Source organism: Martes martes (assembly GCF_963455335.1).
Source record: "Martes martes genome assembly, chromosome: 7".
NCBI classification, from domain to species: domain Eukaryota; kingdom Metazoa; phylum Chordata; class Mammalia; order Carnivora; family Mustelidae; genus Martes; species Martes martes.
The window spans coordinates 129,858,727-129,884,085 of NC_137894.1; the positions used below are offsets into that span (position 1 = coordinate 129,858,727).

The window sequence follows — 25,359 nt, forward strand, 5'->3', positions numbered from 1 at the left end:
CAAGGTGGGGCTGGAACTCATGACCCCAAGATCAGGAGTTGCATACTCTACCAGCTGAGCCAGCCATGTGTCCCTATAGCTCACCTTCCTAATAAAGAAGGTTTTCTATAAGCTTTGGTGGAATTAAGAGTGACTGAATGAATGGGGGCACCTGGCTGGCTCAGATGGTTAAGCGTCTGCCTTCAGCTCCAGTCATGATCTTGGGGTCCTGGGATTGAGCCCCACCGTGGGCTCCCAGCTCAGCAGGGAGTCTGCTTCTTCCTCTCCCTCTGCCTCTCCTGCTTGTGCTCTCTTTCTCCTTCAAATGAATAAATAAAATCTTAAAAAAAAAAAAAAAAGAATGAATGGGCCACTGGTGCTGCTCATTTTTGTTTGTTTGTTTTGTTTTTTTTGAGATTTTATTTATTTATTTGACAGAGAGAGATCACAAGTAGGCAGAGAGGCAGGCAGGGACGGGAGGGGTGGGGGGGGGCGGAAGCAGGCTCCCTACTGAGCAGAGAGCCTGATGTGATGCTGCAAGGCTTGATCCCAGGACCCTGGGATCGTGACCTGAGCTGAAGGCAGAGGCTTTAACCCACTGAGCCACCCAGGCGCCCCCACCATGTTGGTTTCTTAAGCTGAGTCACCTTACCTCATCCTCAGGCACCTTTATGGTGCCTTCACTCATCCAAACTCTGCAAGTACTTCCACTGGAATTCTGGAGGGATGGACAGAAGCCCTAACTAGAAGTAGAGAAGACTTTCTTACCCAGCCGCTACCCCTGATCACATCCTTAGCATCCTTCACCTGGACTATTTTAAAAGCTTCCTAAAGGGACCTGGGCCTCTACAACCGCTTTCTCCAAGCAATCCTCCATATCCGTGTCAAAGATCCTTTGAAACACAAACCTAATCTGTCACTCTCATGCCTGACGTCTTTCAACTGCTTCTCCCTATCAGTAGGATGAAGTCCAAACTCCTCGATTTGAACGGCACCAGAGAACCTGGCCTTGGGCTAGGTTGTGATCCACCCCCTGATTTTCACAGGTGCTGAGTTTTAGTCCTACCACACTACCGGCAATCGCTCCCATGTGCTATTTCACTCCTTCCCATCTTTGTGTGGGCTGAGCTCACCTCTCATTTGCCTAGGCACACCTAATCAACACATAAGTCTTCTGAATCCCTTCCCAATGCCTTCCCTCAGAGTTAACGGATACCTTTTCTGTGCTTTCAAAACATTACACAGCACATATCTCTCCTTTGCTTTATAATGTGCTTTTTGCCTGTCTTCTCTCCTGGGTAGAGCAGAAGAAGGAAAGAGACCATGACTCTATTTTCCTGAATCCCCTGCCCAGAACACAGTGCCTGGTACTCCATAGGTACTCAAGAAATACAAGTGGAATGACTAAAGACTTCATGCTTATAAGACCTCTCTATGCAGCTGAAGAGTTTCCAAAACAGGAATCCCTTGAAGGGTTTGCTGTTAATATTTCTAGACAGCTACTTCATTTTTTCCTCTTTAAGTGATTAATTTTAGAGATTATCCAAAGTTTAGATGCTCGGGCCTGGATGATGTGACAAAGCATTTCTCCTGGACTTTCGGTGATCACCCAAGTTAATCTCAGATGTTACGATTTTAGATATATACACACTCGCACAGTAGCATGAGAAGTCTCTTTCAGAGGATAAAGGTTGAAATTGATTTCCTTGAGACGCATAGGAGCTTCCGTGGAGTCCAAGGTGCAACCCAATGAGCTCTCACCCTCTTCTTTATTTAGAGGTTCCTAGGACACAGCACCATTGATTGCGATAGGACTTATGTATATAAGTTCTCGAACTTGTGTTTATGGCTCAAAGGGAATTTATTTCACATTTTAGAAGTATTTTCCAATTTCAATATAGTTAACATACAGTGTTACGTTAGTTTCAGGTAAAATACAATGATTCAACAATTCCACATATAACTCAGTGCTCATCAAGATAAATGCACTCCTTAATCCCCTTCACCTGTCTCACCCAAACCCCACCTCCCCTTGGGTGACCATCAGTGTGTTCTCTGTAGCTAAGAGTTTGTTTTTTGATTTGTCACTTTTCTCTCCTTTGTTTGTTTTGTTTCTTCAATTCCATGTGTGAGTGAAATAATATAGTATTTATCTTTCTCTGACTGGCCTATTTTACTTAGCATTATACTCTCTTGATCCACCCAGTTGTTGCAAATGGCAAAGTTTCACTCTCTTTAATGTCTGAGTAAGATTCCAGCGTATGTGCATGTCTGTGTCTATATCTATCTATACCACGTCTTCTTTATCCATTCATCTGTCAGGGACACTTAGGCTGCTTCCATAATTTGGATCTTGTAAATAATTCTGCAACAAACATAGGCGTGCATATATCCTTTTGAATTTGTGTTTTCGTATTCTTTGGGTAAATACCCAGTAGTGTGATTACCAGATCATATGTTTTATTTTTAATTTCAAAAGGGAATTTTATTTTACTTTATTTTTTTAAAAGATTCTGTATATTTATTTGAGAGAAAAAACAAGCGAGTGCATGTGCACAAGGTGGGAGGAAGAGAGGGAGGGGCAGAGGGAGAAGCAGACGTCCCACTGAGCAGGAAGCAGGACATGGGGCTTCCCAGAGAATCATGACTCAAGCTGAAGGCAGACTTTTTTTTTAATTTTTAATTTTTTTATTAACATATAATGTGTTATTAGCCTCAGGGGTACAGGTCTGTGAATCGCCAGTTTTACACACTTCACAGCACCTACCATAGCACATATCTTCCCCAATGCCCATAACCCCACCACCCTCCCCCAACCCCCCTACCCCCAGAAACCCTCAGTTTTGTGAGATTAAGAGTCTCTTATGGTTTGTCTCCCTCCTGAGCCCATTTGTTTCATTTATTCCTTTCCTATCCCCCAAACCCCCCGCATTGCCTCTCAACTTCCTCATATCAGGGAGATCTTATGATAATTGTCTTTCTCTGATTGACTTATTTTGCTCAGCATAATACCCTCTAGTTCCATCCACGTTGTCACAAATGGCAAGATTTCATTTCTTTTGATGGCTGCATAGTATTCCATTGTATACACATACCTAGATATATAATGTACCATATACATATACATATCTAGATTCTTTCCATAGTTTGGCTATTGTGGACATTGCTGCTGTAAGCATTTGGGTGCACGTGCCCCTTCGGATCACTACATCTGTATCTTTGGGGTAAATACCCAGTAGTGCGATTGCTGGGTCATAGGGTAGCTCTATTTTCAACTTTTTGAGGAACCTCCATGCTGTTTTCCAGAGTGGCTGCACCAGCTTGCATTGCCACCAACAGTGTAGGAGGGTTCCCCTTTCCCCACATCCTCGTCAGCATCTGTCATTTCCTGACTTGTTAATTTTAGCCATTCTGACTGGTGTGAGGTGGTATCTCATTGTGGTTTTGATTTGTATTTCCCTGATGTGAAGGCAGACTCTTAACCACCTGAGCCACCCAGGTGCCCTGTCAAAAGGGAACTTTTTTAAAAAACATTTTTTGTTATAAAATATATAATCATGGGCACCTGGATGGCTCAGGGGGTTGAGCATCTGCCTTTGGCTCAGGTTATGATCCCAGGGTCCTGGGATTGAGCCAATGGTGGGCTACTTGCTCAGCAGGGAGTCTACTGCCTCCTCTCCCTCTGTCCTCTCTCTCAAGTAAATAAATAAAATCATATATATATATTCATATATATTCATAAATATATGTATATCAGAAGGGTATATAAATATATGTGTATGTTTTAAATAAAAATAGTAAAAAGAATACTCATACTCACCATCCAGCTTAAAATGGAAAAGCTCTATGTGGTCCTCCTTGCTAGTCCTCCTAGAGTTAACCTCTGCTAGGACCAACTATATGGAAACCAATTCCCTCCCTTTCACTGTAGCTTCTATACATGTGTGTCCTAAACTATAGACTTGTTTTATGTATTTTTTTAAATGGAGGAAAAGATGTATTTACTTTCAAATTATATAAGAAAAAATGTTGTTTCTAGAAAGGATAAATGGCTCAGTTAATGAAAAACACAACAGAGTGGGCAGCACCCCTTAGATAATATACTCAGCATTTTTTACCTGAAGTCCCCCATATTCATATGTGTGGCCTAAACTATATGCTCATATCCTTGTTTATATATTTTTGAATGTTATTGACCAGATGGTAAATGGCTGGGCAGTAGCCTATGTTTCTGCCTCTGGACTCCTTAAAATAGAGACTGTATCCTATATTCATTTTGTATTACTCACGATACCTAGATTCCATCTATCTGTCCATTTCTCCATTCAGTTGTAATTAAAGATGATGGATGGATGAATATACTCCGTGAAAATCTAGATGTTGCTGGGCCCATTTTTAAATGTAATATAAATGGAATCACAGTGCCAGTATCATTCTCTGATTTAACTTCTTTCACTCAGTGTCCTGTTTTGAGGGTTCCCCCATGTTGAGCTGAGCTGTGGTGCATTGATTTTCACTGCTGTATATCACAACACACACTCCACTTCCCAAACTGAAGGATGAAAAGATGGCAAAATTCAAGTGGGGCAGGTGGACTTGGCAGGTGAGTTCTCCCCAGCTCTGCCAGCCAGGAGGGTTCTGGCCCCAGCAAACAGCCACCCCAGTAGTGTTTAGACCTCTGCTAGAAGGGCAAGCCACACAGCCCCTCCTTCCTGCACAGCCGAGATGCCATATTCTGGCGCTGAGCTGGTTTTGGTATCCTCAGGTTGCTTGAGACCCAAGGAGAAAGGGGTTCACTTTGGAGCAGCCTAGTTGGGCATTTGGAAGCAGAGGACAGGAGCTCCCCCCGGAGGCCAGTACCATGGGAGGAGCCCGGTAATTCAGTCCCCATATTTTGAAGGGACTCCATACGTCCTTAGGCAAGAAGAGATGGCATTTCAGGAAGGTCTTCTCTCAGCAGGCTTTTCTGGGCATCTGAGTGGGGGCAGGCGTGGGAGATGGTGGGGGGTGGCAGCCAACCAGCTCTGGCCTCTATCTGCATATTCATAAGCCCCCCCACACCGGTTGGCTGGGCGAGGCAGCCCCCACTGTCCCCTCTGCAGCCGGCAGGGCTGGGTCTGTCAGAAGGTGCCTTGCACTGAGAAGGGGCGGGCTGGAGGCTTCCCTCACTCAGCCACAGGCACCGGGCCTGCTTGGGGAGGAAGCCAAAATCACTTCCTGACCATGCTTCTTTGTGCCAAAGGCTGGTGAAGAGTGGGCTGCCTCATCTTCCGGGATAGCAGACCCCACCTGTGCAGAGCCCAGGACTTGGATCTCCCTGACGGCATCTTCTCTGTGAGTAACACCATCACTTCCATTGACCTTGAATGAGCACTTTTTTTTTTTTTTAATGATGGAATGTTTATTATAAAAATGTTCAAGAATGCAGAAAGGTGGAGAGGCTAGCATCGCAAGGCCCACCCCCTACATGTCATCGGGGTTGGTGCCCTATTTGCTTCATCTGTTTTTATTGGCTGAAATATTGTCAAGCAAATCACAGACAGCGGCACTTTTTGCTCTGAACACCTCACTCCACCGTAGCTGCCTCTCCAGAACACTTTCTAAACTCTTCTTTCATCACATTCTCACACCAGTCTTTTTATTTTTTATTTTTTTATTTTTTTAAAGATTTTATTTATTTATTTGACAGACAGAGATCACAGAGATCACAGAGAGGCAGGCAGAGAGAGAGGAAGGGAAGCAGGCTCCCTGCTGAGCAGAGAGCCTGATGCGGGGCTCGATCCCAGGACCCTGAGATCATGACCTGAGCTGAAGGCAGAGGCTTTAACCCACTGAGCCACCCAGGTGCCCCTCTCACACCAGTCTTGAGTGAGGGGACGATGTCATCCCCATTTTAGAAAAGCAGAAACGGCAGAAAGTGTGTCTAGAGGGCAAATGGCTGGAGTAGAGCCCAGGTCTCCTGACTCCCAGCCCAGAGCACCAGTCACGGCCACAGGAAAGGATCTCACGTCCACCAGGGTTGTGCTAGATAGCGAGGAGACAGTGCAGTCCCTTTGTGACCTTGGGCATGTCACTTCACCAGGCTTCGGTGGCCTTATCCATGAAGCAAGGGCAGGGCATGAAGATCCGAGGTTCCCTCACACTGGTCTGTGATGTTTTCATAAAAGACCATGAAGGGGTTTTTACAAATCTAAATTAATTTGGATACACGCCCTTCCTCCTTTCTTTCCTTTTCTTTTCTTTAAAAACAACAACAACAACAACAAAAACCAGAGTAGTTAAGATTCTTTTCTTTTATGAAATAAAAATGATAGTGGATTGTGGTCTTTTGCATACCTATTTTGGGGGAGTTTCACCTGCAAATAAAATGTCAAGACCTCTCAGGCTGGTCCATTTTTTTGTTTGTTTTCATTTTATTAACGGTTGAAATCTAAAAGTCTGGAAACCAGGCACTGTACCAGATGATCCCCAAGTCCCCTCCAGGGCTAAATAAAGTTCCAGGGCTGAAGGGCTCCCAAGCCTGCCCTAGAGGAAAAGGAAATTGCAAATTAAGGAGTGCCTATGGTCCTGCACTAGAGAGAGCCGCCCCCACAACTCTAAGAAACAGCACTGTCATCAATACAATCCTTTTTTACAGACAAAGAAACAGAAAGGAGAGAGGCAAAGTTAACCTATGTAAGATCACCTGGGAGCTAGTAGTGAGTCTGGTCCACGTCCAGCACCCAGGGGATCACCCTCACAGACACCAATGACACAGACCAGGAGGGTTTCTGACTTGGTGGTATTTATTCTGTCTGTGGACAAGGCTGCGTGGACCGGGTTGTCAAACTGACCTCCTGTACCTATTTCCACGGTCAGCCAATGCAGGGAGAGCTGCCCACGGTTGGACCAGAGATGGATGGGGTCATTCCTCACCCATAGCCACGTGGGGAGGATGCAGAGACCCTCCAGAAGTGAAACAGAGATGAGGTTGTCTATGAAAACACCTTAGTAAAATGTAAGCATGCTGTATGACCTTGAGCTGTGCCACGCAGTTCGTTAAGCCTGGTGAGTACCCGGATGAGAGGCTGCTCGGGAACGCGGTACTCGTACACGATGAGCCGTCACTAACATGAATTGCTTGTGATGGACCCTTAGATCCTGTGCCATGTGCATGGGAGAGGCTGTTTCAGGCTAAGGCATTTTCCTCCATATTTCACCAGCCGTATCGTGCGGGTGGTTATTGGGTAGGAGCAAGACTGGTCCCACTGGGATCCAATCGTCTTGCATAAATCTGGATCGAGCATCAAAGACAGCGATGAGAATGAATTGCATCTTTTGGGCTTCGCGTGATGCCCCATAGCCCACCTTGAGACAGGCTGTGAGCTGCCCTTTCCCTTTGCCCCCATGAGCAGATATCAAGGAAGATTTCTTGGAAGGGCACAGACTTGCAGGGAGAAGGGTTCCCCTGCTAGGAGGTGATCTGGATAGTTGAAAATTCCACCGACCCTGGCTGTCTTTTCAGCCTGGGGCCCATGGTCTCTAACATTTCAGACACCGGTTTCTTTCTTAGCCCTATTATTTACTTGAAATTCCCCCTTACTCTCATTTTACACTTTCTAGCTATAAAATCCCACATAACTTTGCACTTATCTCATGAGCCCTGTGTTCTGTGCTCATGTTTGTAGCTAAATTTGCTTCTTTAGTGGAGCTTTTTACGTCTGGCGCCCAGGAATGTATATCCAGGAAAGAGTCAATGAGAAAATCCAAGCTTTGTTTGTTTGCTTTTTCAGTAGACTTTTTAATTTTTATTTTTATTTTTTTTTTTTTATTTTTTTTTTTAAAGATTTTATTTATTTATTTGTCAGAGAGAGAGAGCGCGCGAGTGAGCATAGGCAGACAGAGTGGCAGAGGGAGAAGCAGGCTCCCTGCGGGGCAAGGAGCCCGATGTGGGACTCGATCCCAGGACGCTGGGATCATGACCTGAGCCGAAGGCAGCTGCTTAACCAACTGAGCCACCCAGGTGTCCCTAGACTTTTTAATTTTTAGAGGAGTTTTAGGTTCACAGCCAAACTGAGATTTTCCATACATCCCCTGTCCCCACACATGCAGAGCCTTCCCCACAAATGCAAGTTGTTTTAATATCGAGGGCAAAGGTTGCTTTTTTAAAATTACAATGTGAAAATGTGTCCTTTAAAAATATGGAAAATACAGAAAAGTAAAAAGAAGAAATAGAGAAAAAGAACTATCCATGGTTCCATCACTCATGAACAACATTGCTAACATTTTAATGTATCTCTTTCTCATCTCTTCTCCTTTGTATTTTTAATAAGTGATTTTCTCACTCTCTACTTATTATAAAATAATGTTCTATAAACTCTTCCTAAACATGATTTTTTAAAAAATGGATATAGGGGCGCCTGGGTGGCTCAGTGGGTTAAAGCCTCTGCCTTCAGCTCAGGTCATGATCCCAGGGTCCTCGGATCGAGCCCTGCATCGGGCTCTCTGCTCAGCAGGGAGCCTGCTTCCTCCCTTCTCTCTCTCTGCCTGCCTCTCTGCCTACTTGTGATCTGTCTGTCAAATAAATAAATAAAATCTTTTTAAAAAATGGATATATAATATAGCATCACATAGATAATACCTTATTTATATTCAACCCCTATCTACTCTTTAATTGCGGGATGATCATTTTTGACATAAATCTGTGTGTCTGGCATCATTTTCTTGATTTTACTTCTTAGACAAAGAACCATTGACTCAAGTGGTATAAAAATGTCTAAGTTTTATAATATATATAGAAATATTTCCCCAAAATACTTACTCCCAAATATGAGAAAAATGAGCCAGTTTGCTGAGAATCAGAGGTATAAAGGGTGAGATGATATTTTCACCCATCGTATTGGCAAAGATTTAAAGGACTGGCAATACCCAGTGTCAATGAGGATAAGGGGCTGCGGGGTTATGTGTTGTTTTATAGGGATGTTGATAAGAAAGAAAGTTGGCTATTTAGAAGTATACACACAAACAATGCAATGAATACATCCTTATAAATAAGTCCATCAGAGAAAGACAATTACCATATGATCTCTCTGATATGAGGAATTTGAGAGGCAGGGCAGGGGGTTGTGGGGGGAAGGGAAAAATGAAACAAGATGGAATCAGGAGGGAGACAAACCATAAGAGACTCTTCATCTCACGAAACAAACGGAGGATTGCTGGGGGTGGGGGGTAGGGATGGGGTAGCTGGGTGATGGACATTGGGGAGGGTATGTGCTATGGTGAGTGCTATGAAATGTTAAGCCTGACGATTCACAGACCTGTACCCCCAGGGGCAAATAATACATTACATGTTAATTTTAAAAATTCAGTTAATACAGAAATATACAGAGTAAAAACGGAAAGTTCTCCTGTAGTCCCTCATCTCCACTACCAATCAGTTGGTACATTTCTGGAGGGCAGCTGAGCAATGAGTGTTAAAGTCTTACACATGCCTAGTCTTTGACCCTGAATTTCAACTTCTAGAAATAGATTCTAAGCAAAAAGCAGTCTAAGTTCCCAGAGATCTAGACAAGACTGTTCATTCCAATATTATTCATGAGAATGATAGTTAACATTTATCAGTAATTTACTATATGCCAGGAACTGGTCCAAAAACTGGATCCTTACAACAACCCTATGGTAACGGTAGGTATTAATGGTTATTTCCACACTACTGATGAGAAAGCTGAGGTACAGAGAGGCCACCAGTCTAGTAAGCAGCTCTAGAGATTTAAATCGAAGCAGTCTGACCCTGTGGTTCATACTCTACTGTCTGTATTGCTAGACTAGCGACCACATAAGAAAAAAATCTGTCTGATCAAAAGGGAATTTATTAAATAAATTATGATATATACTTACAATGGAATGCCATCAGATTTCACAGTGTTGTAGATTGATAGTCATGGACATAAAAGACAAAAAAAAAAAAAGAAGCCATAGGACTATGTATTTATAATTCCATTTAAGAAAATTTATGTGATTAGGAGAAATCATGTAAGTTTATCTGTACACAGAGAAAAAAAGTATGGAAAAAAATGACAAACACCAAAATGTTAACTGTGACTTTTTTTTTCCCTAGGAGGCAGCTTTATAGGTGCCTTTCTTTTTCTCTTCCTACATTTCTATATTTGGTGAGCAAAACGACCCTTAATTGCTTTCATCATCTAAGAAACGCAGTAAAGCTATTTTTAAAGGGTTGTGGCGATGGCTCTGTCGTCAGTGAATGTGAGTGCGCTGCTGGTTAATTTTTAAATAGAAAACATTGCTGCTTCATGCCACACCCAGGTAAAGGGCTCTGGGCGGCGCGCGGACCCAGCACGCAGGCCTCTTGTTTCTCAGCTGCCCTGACGCAGAGTTTCCATGATTGTCCTACAGAGATGGATGTCATCATCTCTGGGCATCTAACCACAGCGGGGTCCGGCTGGATTTCTAGGTTCTGGCCTCAAGACATTCCCGCTGGCTGTTGCTTCATTGAGCACACCGAGTTCTTCTCTTACCCCCAATAGTTCTGCCTTCTGGGGCACACAGACTACGTGGAACCTCAAAGAACAAAGCCTTAGATAAACCACAAAGGAGATTTGGCCAAGCTGGTGGCTTCATGCCCTATCTATCTATCTGTCTCTGTCTTGGCTTTGTTCCCTGTAGATGCTAGAAAGATCTGAACTGATGTACGTCTAATGAAGAGACAAAAATCAGTCTACATGAAGTACACACGGAATAATTTATGCAGCTGCGTCAGCAAACAAACATCGACTTGGCGACCGTGGGAAGCCAGGCACTAGCTGGGGTCACAGTCTGAAGGTGAAGAGACAGAGCACCCGGGTGGCTCAGTCGGTTGGGCGTCTGCCTCCGGCTCAGGTCGTGATCTCGGGGTCTTGGAATGGAGCCCCACATTGCATCAGGCTCCCTGCTCAGTGGGGAGTCTGCTTCTCCCTCCCACTCCCCCTCTGTGCTCTCTCTTTCTTAAATAAATAGATAAAATCTTTAAAAGAATTTAAAAAAATAAAGGAGAAGAGACATTGAGTACTTCAGAGAGGAGGTGACATTTCATTTGGATTTTGGAAAAGGAGTAGGTGTTCATCAGGTAGAAAAGTGAGAGTGGGACCTTCCAGGCAGGTGGGACAGTGAGTGCCAAGACCAGGACTCATGAAGGAGCTCAGGGAGCACAGAGCCCAGGAGAGCTCAGCAGCAATGCTTGCAACAGGGCATGTTTCAAGGACAGTGGCTCCGGAGGAACTGAGACCTCTCTACCTTCGATTCGACAGGCCACTAGCAAAGACTGATTCCATGGAGGGCCATAAGCAGGCCCATGTTTTAGACAATGAATGTTGATGCCAAAGTTGCTGATGGAACAGGGATAATCAGAAGGGAATTTCCACCGGCTCCCACCACCGCAGCCACCCACCTGGCAGCTCCTGTCGCCATACACTGCCTTCCCCCACTACCATGGGTGAACCAGGGTTTTGCTTATCTAAAATCGATCTCTCCCCTGGCATCACATCTCGCCCCACCTTCCTACGCAAGGACGGGCTCCAGAAATTCTCCCCCTCTGGCCTACATGAACAGACTCTCTTTCTACTGCATCACCATTAGCCTACACATATGCTGGCATTTCTTCTATCTTGAGATACCCTCTCGTGACCCCATTTCTCCTTCCAGCCACGGTCCCATTTCTCTCCTCTCTGCAGAGCTCCTTGAAAGAGTTGTCAGAGTTAATGTCACCAATCCCTTCTCTTGTCTTTTGCCTTAAATCCACTGTGACGGGGCTTTTTCTCCCTGCACGCCACCAAAACTTCTCTGATCAGGCTCTCGGACGCCTCTGTGTTACTAACAATCCTTATGTGACTTGACTTCTCCCTGCTCCTAGAAACACTTTCTTTGCTTCTCTCTCAGGAACTCCCACCCCCATAGATTTCTTCCTAGCCCACTGATTGCTCCTTCTCATCCTCGACTTGTTCCCCTTCTATCCCAGCCTCTTTATGTTGGTGTGTCCCAGGACTCGGACCTTGGTGCCCTCCTCCCCTCTGTGTACATCCATTCCTTGGTGAGCTCATACACCTGCCTGTTGACAACCATCAACCTTACATTTTTAGCCCAGATCTGTTCACTGAGTTCCCAAGCTTACTTATCCAACTGCTTTCTCAACATCTTCATTTAGATGTCTCATAATTATCTCAAACTCAACACGTGCAAGACAGAGCTCCTCCCCAAACCCTCTTCTCTAGAGTCCTCCCGACACAGCTCGTGCAATTTGGTCCTTCGAGTCGCTCAGGCCAAATGTTTTGGAGTCATTGTTGGTGATACTTTATTTCTCTTTGTGCTCCAAATTTGTTAGCAAATTCCAATCTGTTAGCAAATTTCCTGGGCTCCATATTCAACATACACCCAGGATCTGATGTAACTTCCCGCTTGCATTACTACCGTCCTGGCCCGAGACACCTCCTCTCTATCATTACCCTCTAGGTCACTGCCTAGATGCCCAGAGACGGAGAGCATCCTAAGGCTGTTTCAACCCTTGCTCCCCACCCCCAGCCTATTCTTCATCCAGGAAAGAATGATCCTTTCAAACTGAGTCAGGTCATATTACTTATAGCCTCATTTATGTCAGAATAAAGGCTGATGTCTTCACAGTGGCCAACAAGGCCCTAGCACAATGGCCTCCCTTACTTAGTATGTCATGACATCTGGTTCCCTTTGCATGAATGTTAGATCCACATGGGCAGAGGATTTGGTTGTCGACACTCGATCCACGTTTGCTGAATGAATAAATGAATGAATGAATGTAGAAGCACCACAGGGAGGACAGGCTAGAGGATGGGTGACCAGTCACAGTATTGGAATTGTCTAGGTGAAAAGCTGAGACCCTGAATCAAGAAAATGTAATGGGAAAAGCAAGGTGGAATGTAATCCAGAGCAATTTTTTTTTGCCATAAATGATCAGGCGTGGTAACCAAAATCAGTGTTGAGGATGAGAAGTCAGGGAGGAGTCAAGGAGACTCGCCTGCTTCCAGCTTAAACAAGATTGGTAGTGTGCGAGGTGAGACCGAGGGGCAGCGGTGGAGTTTGGGCTTGAAATGTTGAATTTAAGCAGAAGATGTTCACTCAGCAGTTAGAATAATCATAACCAATCTCCTCTTCTTTTTGGAAGGTACTTAACTGAAAATATATATAGTTTGTATTACTGCGAGTCTCTCTTGGTTAAAATATCAATTCTGCCAGTTCGGTGATCATTATTAGTTAGAAAGCAGGCAATGCGTGCTTAATGGATGACCCAGATATGCCTAGCAGATGGTAAGAAAGAGCTGATGTAAAAATCGCTTTTTCATATTATACGAATAATATATATTCATTGTCAAATGATCACAGGAAGTTAACAAATGTGTTTCTCTTCAAGAGGTGGTAAACCATCCAAGCTGTTGAAAAGAATTTAGCGATACCTTTTTAAGTGTACATTAATTTGGCGAATGATCTATTTTATTTTAGTAATTTACAAATGTCTTACTCAAAGCAAAAGCCTTCTAAGGATTCTGACCCAAGAACCTCGCTTTCAGCGGCGTTTTCCCCGTGATGGCTGGGCAGCTGCCACCACCTCCCACCCTCCGCCCTGGCGCCGGGAGCAGCATGGCTCATGGAGAGCTTGGCCGGGGACTCTGGGCTCCCGGCAGCTCCAGGTGGAGGCTGTGGCCATGTCCACACAAGAACCCAGGGGCTCCTGAAAAGCCAACTTTACCCATGGTAAAGAACTCCAAGTAAGCTTCAGATTCAGAGTAGGAAGGAAACAAGCAGTCTCTCTCCTGCCGGCATTTGTGCAAGCGAAGCAAAAGAGAGTGGAAATTTCTGGAGGAAAGAAATTCATTTACCTCTTATAGGAAAGGAAGCATCCACTTGACCGAAAGAGAAGTCAGTCTCTTTTTCTCTTTTTAGAGATTTATTTATTGATTTGAGAGAGAGAGCGCAGGGGGGGGTCAGAGGGAGAGGGAGAGATAGTCGTCAGGAGAGCCGGACCCGGGTCTCCATCTCACGATCCTGAGATCGGGACTTGAGCCGAAACCAAGAGTCAAACAATTAACCGACTGTGCTAAGGAGCCCCAGAGTCAGCCCCTTATATAGGTCTTTCCATCTCTAGGGTGGCAGCTAGAGTGTGGTTGTGTTGAAGGATTTAGAATCTTAGTAGCTGAGAGCCACTCTCAGCCTCACTGAGCCTCAGTTTCCTCGTCTGTAAAATGGGTGAATGACACTGACGCTCAAGTTTGGCACCAGGTGCAATGAGGTGGCGTGGACAAATGTTCGGTAAACTTGAAGTGCCTTAAACTTGCTATCTGAAGCCTCCTGATTCAAGTACAGTGTATTTTGATACTTTGTGGGGGAAAAAATAGCTTTAGGCAGGCTTTCCTAAAATAGCTCCCTGCTTCTTCCCACACCTGCATCCCAACTTCCAGCCCCTCATTGCACTTTTCCTTCTTAGCAGGTATCACGACCTAAAAACAGACGTGTTCATTCCCTCTTCTCCGGAGGGACAGCCAGCCTCACGAGAGCAGGATTCTGCTGGTTCACCACTGTCTCTCTAAGTGCTCGGACAAAGGCCTGGTGTATAGGAGGGGCTTAATAAACAGTCGTTAAGCGTGAACAATGAAGGCAGAATCTGATTCTTCTGGCAGCAGGACAGCTGGTTCTCAAACTTGGGTTTGCTGGTTTCAAATGCAGGTTCCCTGTCCCATAGAGGGATTCTGATGGTGCAGGGCAGGTGGGGATTCCTGAATTTGTTATTTTAAGCAAGTGCCGGATTGAGGGGGTGGGGGGGAGGTTGTGGTGTAGACACTGAGAAAGTTACTCTGAATCAGATAAACCTTGTTTTGACTCCAGCCTGCCACTTACTTGTGGTATGACCTTAGGAAGATTGCTTAACTTCTCTGAGCCTGTTTCCTTATCTCTTAAGTGAGAATGACAACACGCTCAGGGAATTATGAGAATTAAATCTGGCAATGGATGTAAAGTTCTTGGCACAATGCCAGTGGTACAGTTAGCTGCTGCTATTACACTTATTATTATTATTATTATTATCATTCTATTGTTATGCCCTAGCAAGAAAATTTCTCCCTGAAGGATCACTCTTAGGAATGTTCCTTTAAAAAAAAAAAAGATTTATTTATTTGACAGAAAGAGGGAGAGAGCATAAGCAGGGGGAGCAGCAGACAGAGGGAGAGGGGAAAGCAGGCTCCCTGCTGAGCAGAGAGCCCGACGCGGGGCTCAATCCCAGGACCCTGGGACCATGACCCGAGCTGAAGGCAGATGCTCAACTGACTGAGCCACCCAGGCGCCCCAGGAATGTTCATATAATAGGATCCCAACCAGCAGCGCAGCATCACCCGGGAGCTGGACAGAAATACAGAATCTGCCCCACCCGAGACCTGCTGAAGCCGAATCCGCACTGTAACAACCTCTCTAGGTGCTTTGTTTCCACCTTCAGGTTTGCAAAGCACCGCTCAGAATCACATATGCTGTTGTTTTCTTCCCGCCTCTCATTCCAGAGCCTGCTCAGGTTTGTAAGCTCTGGCATCACGGAGTCTGAGTCCTTGACAGCTGCTTCTCATCGTTCTGAGTGCAGAGGAGGGACCCCCCCCCCCCGCCCACCCCAGGCTCGCTCTGGGTACCCCTCCCACTGAGGGCTTTGGAGAAGGGACTCCCTCAGGGAGCCACGGCTCTGAGCAAGGGCCTGTTTAGCCAGGAGCTGGATCCAAACTCTGGCTTGCTTCCTCCTCTGTCCCAGGCTTGCTCCCACCTGCCAGAGCCCTGTATGGAAGGTGAGAGAAGCCCAGCCCCCCGAGAGAAGGGCAGAGACTCCCCCTTTGCCCGGAGCCCCGGCCCCAGCTCCAGCTTCGCCGACCCTGACTGGTTTGGGGATGAGGACATCCAAGCAAAGAGGGCCAGGGTGGAGACCATCGTCCAAGGCATGTGCTTCTCTCCTCACACTCCGGCTCTGGTGCCCGGCAAGGCCCGAGCCAGGGATGACTCCTGTTGCCCAGGGAAGGCCCGGGAGCGGAAGAGGAAGCAGAGCCTTCCCATGCAGCAAGGCCCCCTGAAGCCAGGCCCTGCCGGGGACCACGGCAGCCGGAAAGCGGGCCCTCGGCTAAGAGAACAGCTCCATCAGCTGAAGCAACAGCTAAGACATTTGCAAAAGCACATCCTGCGGGCTGCTGAGCTCAGGGACACAGCCCAGGACCCAGGGGGCTCCGAGACAGACAAGGGCCCTCTGAGGGCACAGCAGAGGAAGGGTTATGGACGTAGGCCCTGGGCTCTGGACAGTGACCGCTACCAGGGTTCCCGTGCGGACCACTCCGAGGAGGAAAAACACGGAGCCTCTGAGGCGGAACTCCAGTCTGAGGAGCCCAGATTCCTTCCCTGTGGAGCACAGGCTTTGCTGGAGATTCTGAGGAAAGAACTGACCGGGGCAGTGTCCCAAGCTGTGGACTCAGTATTACAAAAGGTACTGTTGGATCCACCGGGCCACCTGACTCGGCTGGGCAGAAGCTTCCAGGGGCTCGTGCCAGAGGGGAGAGGTGAGCCCTCACCTCCTGAGAGAGGTGCCTGTAAAGACCCATTCCCTCTGGCCACCTTGCCCAGGAGGGCCCAGCCACAGACCGGGGTCCTGTTGCAAAACTTCTCACTGGCCAAGTCTCTGGACCCTCCCAGGTACCCTGTCTCTCTGAGGATGATCCCCACACCCTATCAGGGTCCCCCAGCAAACTGTCCTTTGACTGCACCTTCCCCCATCCAGGAAAATCAGATGCTTAGCCAGCTGCTGGGTCACAGACCCTGTGGTCACTGGAGCAGCAGTCTTGCCCAGGACTCAACTCCCCAAAGTCATCGCTCCTCAGAGTCCGGCCTGCGACCGTGGGGAGCGGTCAAACTGCAGCCCTCGGTTCCAAGCCAGCAGCAGTACGCCTTGCCCTTCGCCTCCCCCCGTCTGGACAGACTGCCCGCTCTTCCCCCGGTGAAGCTGGAACAGGGCGGCCTGCAGGCTGTCGCCGATGTGCTGCCCTTTCCTTCAGTCCACATATCCTTTACTAGAGAAACAGGAAGCCTGGAAGGTGAGGGGAGGTGGGGACGAATAACTCCATGGCATTAAATAGCTTTGCTTTCCCAATGGCCTCCTTGAGGCTTGCTTCCAGGCCCTCCTTCCCTGTGGCTCAGAGTTACCAGGTTCTGACAAGAGGGTGGCGACCTTCTGACATTTAAGGATGCTGGGAAGGTTCATCCACCTTTTTTTTTTTTTTATATGAAGGTTTATAATCCTTTTTTTTTTTAAAGATTTTATTTATTTATTTGTCAGAGAGAGTGAGCACAGCAGACAGAGAGGCAGGCAGAGGCAGAGGAAGAAGCAGGCTCCCCGCTGAGTAGAGAGCCCGATGTGGGACTCGATCCCAAGACCCTGGCATCATGACCTGAGCCGAAGGCAGCCTCTTAACCAACTGAGCCACCCAGGCGTCCCTCATCTACCTTCTTGTGTGACATACTGGATTCTACCATTATTGACTCTTTCCTTTGAGTCTGAAAGAGTTTCATTTGTTTGTAAACTAAGAAGGGCTTCCCAAATAGGATAAATACCCAGCGGAAGGAAAAACACCATAATTTGGTTGTCAGCAGCCTGTACGCCTAAGCAGAGAGGGTCAAAGGAATGACCTCATCTGAAGTCAGGCTTCCCAATCCCTTGGCTCCGCAGGCAGAAAAGCCTGCATTGTCCAGGTAATTCATGGGGAAGACATGAGGGACCAGGAACTTCTGAGGCAGATGGAATAGGGGACAGTTTCCTGAGGGACTAGACCCCAAGAGGCAGCCAGGAGGGGTAAGAAGCCTTTAGTTTAAGGAACAGCTTCTAAGTGGCAGGTGAGAGGACTAGAGCTTGGGGGCTGGGCGGTGGCGGGGGTGGGGGGTGGGGGGTGGGGGGGCATGGTGGTGCATGGGGAAGGCTGAGGGGCCCGGGCAGGTCTGTAGGGATCTGGATCTTACTGCAATCCTCAGGCAGGCCCCACTCTCTCAAAGAGTGCTGCCCAGAGTAACCCTCCCTCAGGATATTAATGGTTGTTAAGTTAGGGAAAAAGCAGCTTCGGTAAATACTAGATTATTGCTATAGGTTATTTAAACACTGGTTGTTAAATACTGGTTATTTCTACTACTGGGTAGTTTGCGGGACTTCTCAGAGCCTTTAGCATGCTGATGTCCTATGTGAAGCTCTAATTAAGGAGAAGGTCTGCAGCCTCAAAGGCACATGAGGAAAGATTGTCTTCCAGCAGGCGTCCTTGCAGCGCTAAAGCTCCTGACAACACTAGCTAGGATGTTGCTTTTTTAGCGAGCGCAGCTCACACCGCTCCTTCTCAGGGGCGGCCTATGATTGAGTCTCCAGAGGTCGGTGCGTCTGTGGAGCTGCATACCCAGGTGAGAACAACCTGGGAAGCTGTGTGAAGGGCGACAGGACAGGGTGGGGACCCACTCAGGGCCCCTCCAAGGCGGGCTCTTGTGTTCTAAATACCGCGAGCGCCCTCTTCTGGTCGCAGGTGTTGGAAACACCCCTAAAGCTTGGGCACCACCTCGCCCCGCGCAGGCAGGCAGGCAGGCAGCGGAGCAGCTCTAAAACCAACGCAGGAACACCTCGCCGGCCACTACTGCCTCTCAGGCAGCAGGAAAGCTTCTTGGAGGTGTAGGGAGAGATCGTCAGGAAATCGCCCTGTGTGGAAGGCCCGCCTGTCTGGGCCTTTGGTAAGAGGTCACTTGGTTAAAATTAGGGCCATGGTGGAAGAACCTAAGGGACCCATCCCCAGAGGTTCTCTGCTGTACTTCCCTTGGCAGGGCAGATGCTGATACTTCTCGGGCGCCTACTGTGTGCCTAGCCCTGGCCCGTAAAATGAAGACTGGGCTCCGCTTTGGGAGGTTTGGGGGCCCACCCACGGGTCCTGGCTGCATGGAATGGTTTGCTGCCCCCAGGCGGCATCCTGGTTCCCCGGCTGGTCCCTCATTCCGGTTGCCTACACTCCAGCATCAGCGATGTGTTCCTCTGGGCGGTGACAGCCGCTAAGAGCAAGCTACTTTGAAGCGTAAAAGAACGTTCGCGTTCGCACGACGCCGGGTGCCACAGGCGGAGCAGGCGCGGTGACCAGACGGCAGGGGGCAGCACCTCCGCGCGGCGCGCCTTCCCGGTGGCCCGCAGGGAAGCGGCAGTTCGCAGGGACCCGTCCACCACCTCTTAGCCGCAATTCTGAGACTCGAGAGCCCTGAAAATCCCTGTGATGTCTTCCCCCTAAGGCTGACGGAGACGTTTTTGGCGGCAAAACCTGACCTGCGCTGATTGGAGGCTGTTGATCCCACTTTGCTTTGGAAATCTGTATTGGGGTTCGCACTGCTGCCACGGCCCCGTGCCCTGGCCCTTCACTGACCTATGGCAGATGCACCGTGTGGCCATTACTCGGGAACAGATTCTGCAATCTGAAGCCCATTTGGCCCAGCGTTTCGGAGAGGGGGCTGTGGGCTGGTGTGACCCCACCATCTTCAAGCCTCCACTGGAGATCAGGTACCTGAGAGGCAGGGACAGAGAAGCAAACTAATCTGCCGAAAGTCACAAGACAGACACCTGCGGAGCCAGGAGTCACACCCAGGATCTGACTGACGGGCACACGCTTTAACTACTACGCTTACATTTTAGAAATGAGGCCCAGAGAAGGTAAGGGGCTTGCCCCTAATAGGTGGCAAAATCAGTGTCTGAAACTGGGTCTTTGGACTCCTAAATCCAGCCTTCTTTCCACAGCATTTGTGAACCTTTAGGAAGGATAAGAAGTAGGTCCAACGATGCCCGGACAGGGGTCCTCTGGGCAGCCGCCTGGGAGCCATGGCCAGCTGTGACTGTAATTCATTGGTCTCCTTTGGCTAAACTGATATATCCCTACTGAGAAGTCTTAATTGTCCTAAAGCTACAGCTCTCTGACCTGAGCTCCAACGTGACTCTGTGTAATGCTTCTCCCCCAGCCCCAGGCCTGTCCCCGGGAATGCTATGAGTTCTTATGTAAGAATCTTTATTTCCCTCCCACGCTGGCATTAGGCTGTCACACCACAGCTCCCTGCTCTTGTTAGAGGAGAAGAGATCTGTTCTCGGAGTGAGGTATGGGTTGGAGTATAACGGGTTCAGGTTGACCATCTAATCACTCATTCATTCTTTCAGCCAACAATCATTTATTGAGCACCTACTATGTTCCTAGCACCGGGCTAGCCACGTGGAATACAAAGATGAAAGGATAAGGTCCTTGCCCTCAAGGAGCTCACAGTCTAAATGGGGAGACACGCATGCAGTAAAATTTCCAGTCAGGCCATTGTTACAACACAGGTTTGTACAAAGAGCCTTGGTAGCGCAGGATAAGGAAGGCCTAATTCAGCAGGGAAATATTTCACAGAGGAGGGGTGTCCGAGCTGAGCTGGGCGGGGTGAGGGAGAGCTCTGCCCGGCACATGGGGAACAGGCACAGCCGAGAAGTTCAAGCTTCCTGAGCTGAAGCAAACTGGGATCTTGCACTTAGGCTGGTTTGGTGCTTGTTGGCTTAAATGCTGCCAAGGGAGCTATGAGAGCAGAACGGGGACCATCTAGTTAGCTCGCCTCCTTTAACAGATGGGGAAACTGAGGCAGAGAAGGGGAAAGAAATCTCTACATGGGGTTTTGAAATCTGGGACAGACCTGCCATCTCTTCCCATTCTATTCTGAAAGTAGACACGCACAAAGTATGACAAACTGTATTTGATGTTATATAGGCCATAGAATTTTGCACATAAAATTTTTTGTTTAATTCTGAAAATTTACTGTACACATATGGTATTAAGCATCTGGAAAAAGTTGTTGTTGTTGTTGTTTTTCCAGTAAGCTCTAGGCCCAACATGGGTATTGAACTCAAGACCCCAAGATCAAGAGCCACATGTTCTACTGACTGAGCCAGCCAGGTACCCTAAGAAAAAGCTTATCTGATCAGACTTGCTAGAGACAGAAAAATGGAACTAATACACCATTCAGCTAGAAAAAATAAAATAGAAACCATAAGGAACAGGACAATTCATTATTTGGATAAAGTGATACAATTATTTGATAAACTGATGTTATTTTCCTTGACGCTGAGATAAATCCAGGAGGGCCTAAATCCTGGTCACTTGAAGAAGGCCAAACTGATGTTTTTCTTCACACGCTACCCCAGCTCCAACCTCTTGAAGGCTTACTTCCCCGATGTCCAGGTAAAGTCATTCCTCACCTCTGAAAGCCTCGCAAAACTCCCAAGAGGCAGTGGGTTTTGGCCAGTGGGAGGCAAGTCCTAGGTCATCATACGTGCCACTCAGGTCCCTTCGTGTTGCTGCTGGAATCAGTACAATTTCCAGTGCTGGGGCTGAGAATCTGCATGAACAACCTTGGGCCACAAAGGTTGGGTATCTGAATTTTAAGATTTTGAGCTGTAGATATACACAGAAACATATGGGGAGGGAAGGTAATGGCATCTTTGGCCTCGTGTTTTGTCTCTGTTGGGCAGACCACGAGAAAGAAAATACATAGAGTCAGGCACTGTCCTGTTTATATCCAAAGTGCTGGATTTCAAAACTGAAGGTACATAGAGATCAAGCATGACAATAAGGAAGAGAAAGCTCTAATGGTTTGAACCAGACCTTGCCTGTTCCCGTCAAGTTTCTGAGGTCCTCCTCTACCCTGGGTGTTGGGATAGGGTGGGTAATACTTTGTATCTACATCTTTGTGTTTTCCAGATCTTTCCCTCATATTCAGTTGCTCAGCTGGCCCCTGCACCACACTCTGATTTCAATTCATTCTGCAACTCCAGAGAGGCAATGAATGGCTCTCTGCTCTATACCCTTATCCCTTCCTTTCACCCTTGACCTGGCAGAAGGCCCAGGTGCAGCGGAAGGATCTGGCCTTGACCTCAGACTCTCCCAAAGTTACACTAGATACCATGGAAAGATTTTCATGGGTTAAAAAAAGGGCATAAATCCAGTATATCAAAAACAGTATTTTCTAAGAGACATTACAGCTAATTGAGATTTTTCTGTGTACAAGTGAATAGGCTAGGAAAACACTGTGGCTTCTTTTTTAAAGAAAGCCCTTTTGCACACACCCGTACCCTGGGGCTAATAACACATCATATGTTAATAAAAAAGTAAAAATTAAAAAAAAAAAAGAAAGCCCTTTTGGGGGTGCCTGGGTAGTTCAATCAGTTAAGCATTCGACTTTTGATTTCAGCTCAGGTCATGTGAGACAGAGCCCGGGGCTGGGCTCCACACTAGGCGTGGAGTCTGCCTAAGATTCTCTCTCTCCCTCTGTCCCGCGCCCCCCTAAAAAAAGAAAGCCCTTTTGAATGGCGGTTGAAGCCATCCTTCCTAAGCCCTATGTTGAACCGGAAGTTGACAGTTCTGACTCTGAGCACCTCACGGCAAACGTGATGTTTTTGGCAAAAGACCTGATGGACCCTGTTGTTTGTACAGTTCAACCGCTGCATAACTTCCCAGATGATCAAGTGGTTCAGCAACTTTCGGGAGTTTTATTACATCCAGATGGAGAAATTTGCCCGGCAAGCGACTACAGATGGTGTCACAAATCCCAAGATGCTGGTGGTGCTCCGTGACTCAGAACTTTTTCGAGCTCTCAATATGCACTACAACAAGGGAAACGATTTTGAGGTAAGACCATGTACTTGGGTCCCATGAGGTCTGATGAGTGCCTTCCCTTCGTGATTGAGTTTTAGAAAAGATCCCCTTCTGTGTCTATCCTTAAGTCGCTGAGAGCCGGGGTGCCCCGGGGCCAATGTCTGTATCACCCACAAAGACGAGACTCAACATCTTCTCTGAGGCAACTGGTGGCTGTCACAAGATGAATATACAGGTGGTCTTCATTCTGAAACTAAAACTGAAGTTGACCAGATGTTGTGCCATTTTAGATCTAACACTCGGCAATGAAAATGCCACAGCTTGTTGACCTTTTCCCCTTAGCGCCAGGAGGCCCACCACTAAATGCCCAGCTGTGGTAGTGCCTAGACTTGGCCCCTGTTTTCTTTACAATTTCTGTTCATTTCATCATTTGGTTCTTTATTCTCACTTGAACAGTTTTATTTGTGGGCCTTTCATGGCAAGTCACCTCAGATCCTTTCTTTCTGGAAATACTGAAATAAACAGTAGTCAAGCTTCTCGGTCCTCTGGGGATCTCTGTGAAGGCACACTGGTGGCACCTTAGAGGTAAAGCATCAGTAGAGGGTGAACGGGTGGCCTAGATGTCGTGGGTGAGAACCCCTAATGCAGACACGCATGTCCTGTGGGCAGCTGACAGCTCGGCTGGGCTGGCCTTCCGTTCTGGAGGTCACTGACTACACTTCCCTCTCCCTGCCTTTCTCGCTTGATTTGGATACCTCTGAGAAAGGGAAGAACTGTCGGCAGCTACCAAATATCTGTCAGGATGTTTGGAAACCTAAGCCTCCTTTCTGAGGCTCATGGGGAAAGGGCGTGTGGGTGGGGCACGCAGTGTGCATTTGGCACGATGTGGTGGCAAGCCCTGGGCCAGGCTGAATTTGGAGGACTTTGGGACTCCCCATCATTTATGGTGCCAGTCTGCGTGAGGTCCTGGAACACATTCTTGAGTCCCCCTTCAGCCTCGTGCTTGGCTTTGGAAGCAGGAATGATTCCAAGTCTTTTGGATCCAGTCCCAAAAGATGGTGGGATGAGGTACAACAGCTGTAAACTTGGGGCGGGGGGGGGGATGCCCTTCTTCATTAGGCACTAAGGGAAAGCATATTAAAGACCTTTGAACCACAAATTTAATTTCAATCGGAGTCAAGAGTTTCCCACTTACTAAAATCACCACCATTAGTAGAATCAGCTCCTCCCACAAAGGGAGTGTCCCTAATAGGCTTTCTCCTAGGGCTGTCCCATGGGTACAATCATTTGAAGGTTTGTATTTGATGAGAGAGAGCAGGGGATTCTTAGGGCTGCAGAAATCGAGAGCCAGGAGAGCAGAGATGCTCTTATCAGCCCACTACCCAAGGAGCAGGCAGCATCGAGGTCTGCATGGCGCTGGGTCTCCTCGGCCTCATGTCTTTTCTTTCTTGTGGGTCTCTCTGGGAATGCAGGTCCCAGATTGCTTCTTGGAAGTTGCCAGCTTGACGTTACAGGAGTTCTTCAGGGCTGTCTCCGCGGGGAAAGACTCAGATCCTTCCTGGAAGAAACCCATTTATAAAATTATTTCGAAACTGGACAGTGATATCCCAGAGATATTCAAATCTTCCAGCTATCCCCAGGAGCTGTTTCGGAATTAAGATCCCACAAAGTAAGGAGCAACTGGCTAAGGTTTCCTAGGTTTGCCTTAAATGACAGTCAGTATAGCTGTAGTCATAGAAAAAAAAAGGGGGAGCATAAGGGGAACCCCCCCCCACAGGTAACAATGACCATTTCTGATCGTTTATTTCCTTTTTCAGAATCCTCAGAGTCTTAAACCTAACCATAAAATATATCAACCAAACGTAATGGTGTGCTGGTAGCATATTATAAAAGGGACACAACAGTTTGCAATTGGAACTGAAATCTCCACTTCATTGTTTCCCGGTGTTGGGACCTTGGGAACTTGCCAGCATTCTGCATCTGCAAAGCCAGGTCGTGAGGACGGAAAGATATTCTGACCTCAAGGACTCTGTGAACTGTTACTCACTACACAGGTGTTAGTTTTCTCCCCCTTGGCTTTCAGATGAAGTTATCTCGTGTGTGTGTGTTTTGTTTTCACACATTGCCCGTTCTAGTTACCTATTTATTGAGCTCCGCCTGTTGGCTAGACACGTGCAAAGACATTATCTTTAAGCTTTCCAGTCGGAAAAGGAGATACTATCTTCATCTGAAAGATAACCGAACCCAAGTTGGAGAGCTGTGAGGCAACTTGCCGAAGTATAAGGCTTGGGCGCTTGGGTCGGCGGGGATGGTCAGGAGTCTGGAGGAACCCGAGCCCTTCTCATGCCGGACTATATGCAGGACCACCTCATGCTGCTTTTTGTGATCTCAAACAGGCCACTGTCTCCAGGAATCATCCAGCACTAATGGGGCACTGTCACCTGACACCCCCTGCCTAGGACTCAGGAATGCCTCATCACCCAGGATTTCCGCTGATCGTGCCAGCACTCAAAAAGCAAACTTTCTGCTGGACTTGAGCTTCGCTGTTCATTCATTCATCGGCTGCGAGTGTATCAGCGGGACAACCCAGTTAGGTGCTAGAAGGCCAAAGCAGTTGATGCCCCAACCTCTTACATGCAGAAGAAACTGAACGTCAGACCTGGGAGCTGGAAGGGGCCTTAGGAGATCATCT

At 47.4% G+C, this 25,359-nt stretch overlaps 1 protein-coding gene across 1 annotated transcript; it reads left to right on the forward strand.

Annotated features, from left to right (window-relative positions):
• Window positions 1-10,200: 10,200 nt before the first annotated feature.
• PROX2 (prospero homeobox 2) lies at window positions 10,201-24,325 on the forward strand (the record flags this gene model as incomplete). Its single annotated transcript, XM_080809763.1, has 5 exons — window positions 10,201-10,221; window positions 15,686-17,056; window positions 21,153-21,254; window positions 22,506-22,700; window positions 24,140-24,325. 5 exons carry the CDS (start codon window positions 10,201-10,203, stop codon window positions 24,323-24,325), a joined length of 1,875 nt encoding a protein of 624 aa, XP_080665889.1.
• Window positions 24,326-25,359: the final 1,034 nt, after the last annotated feature.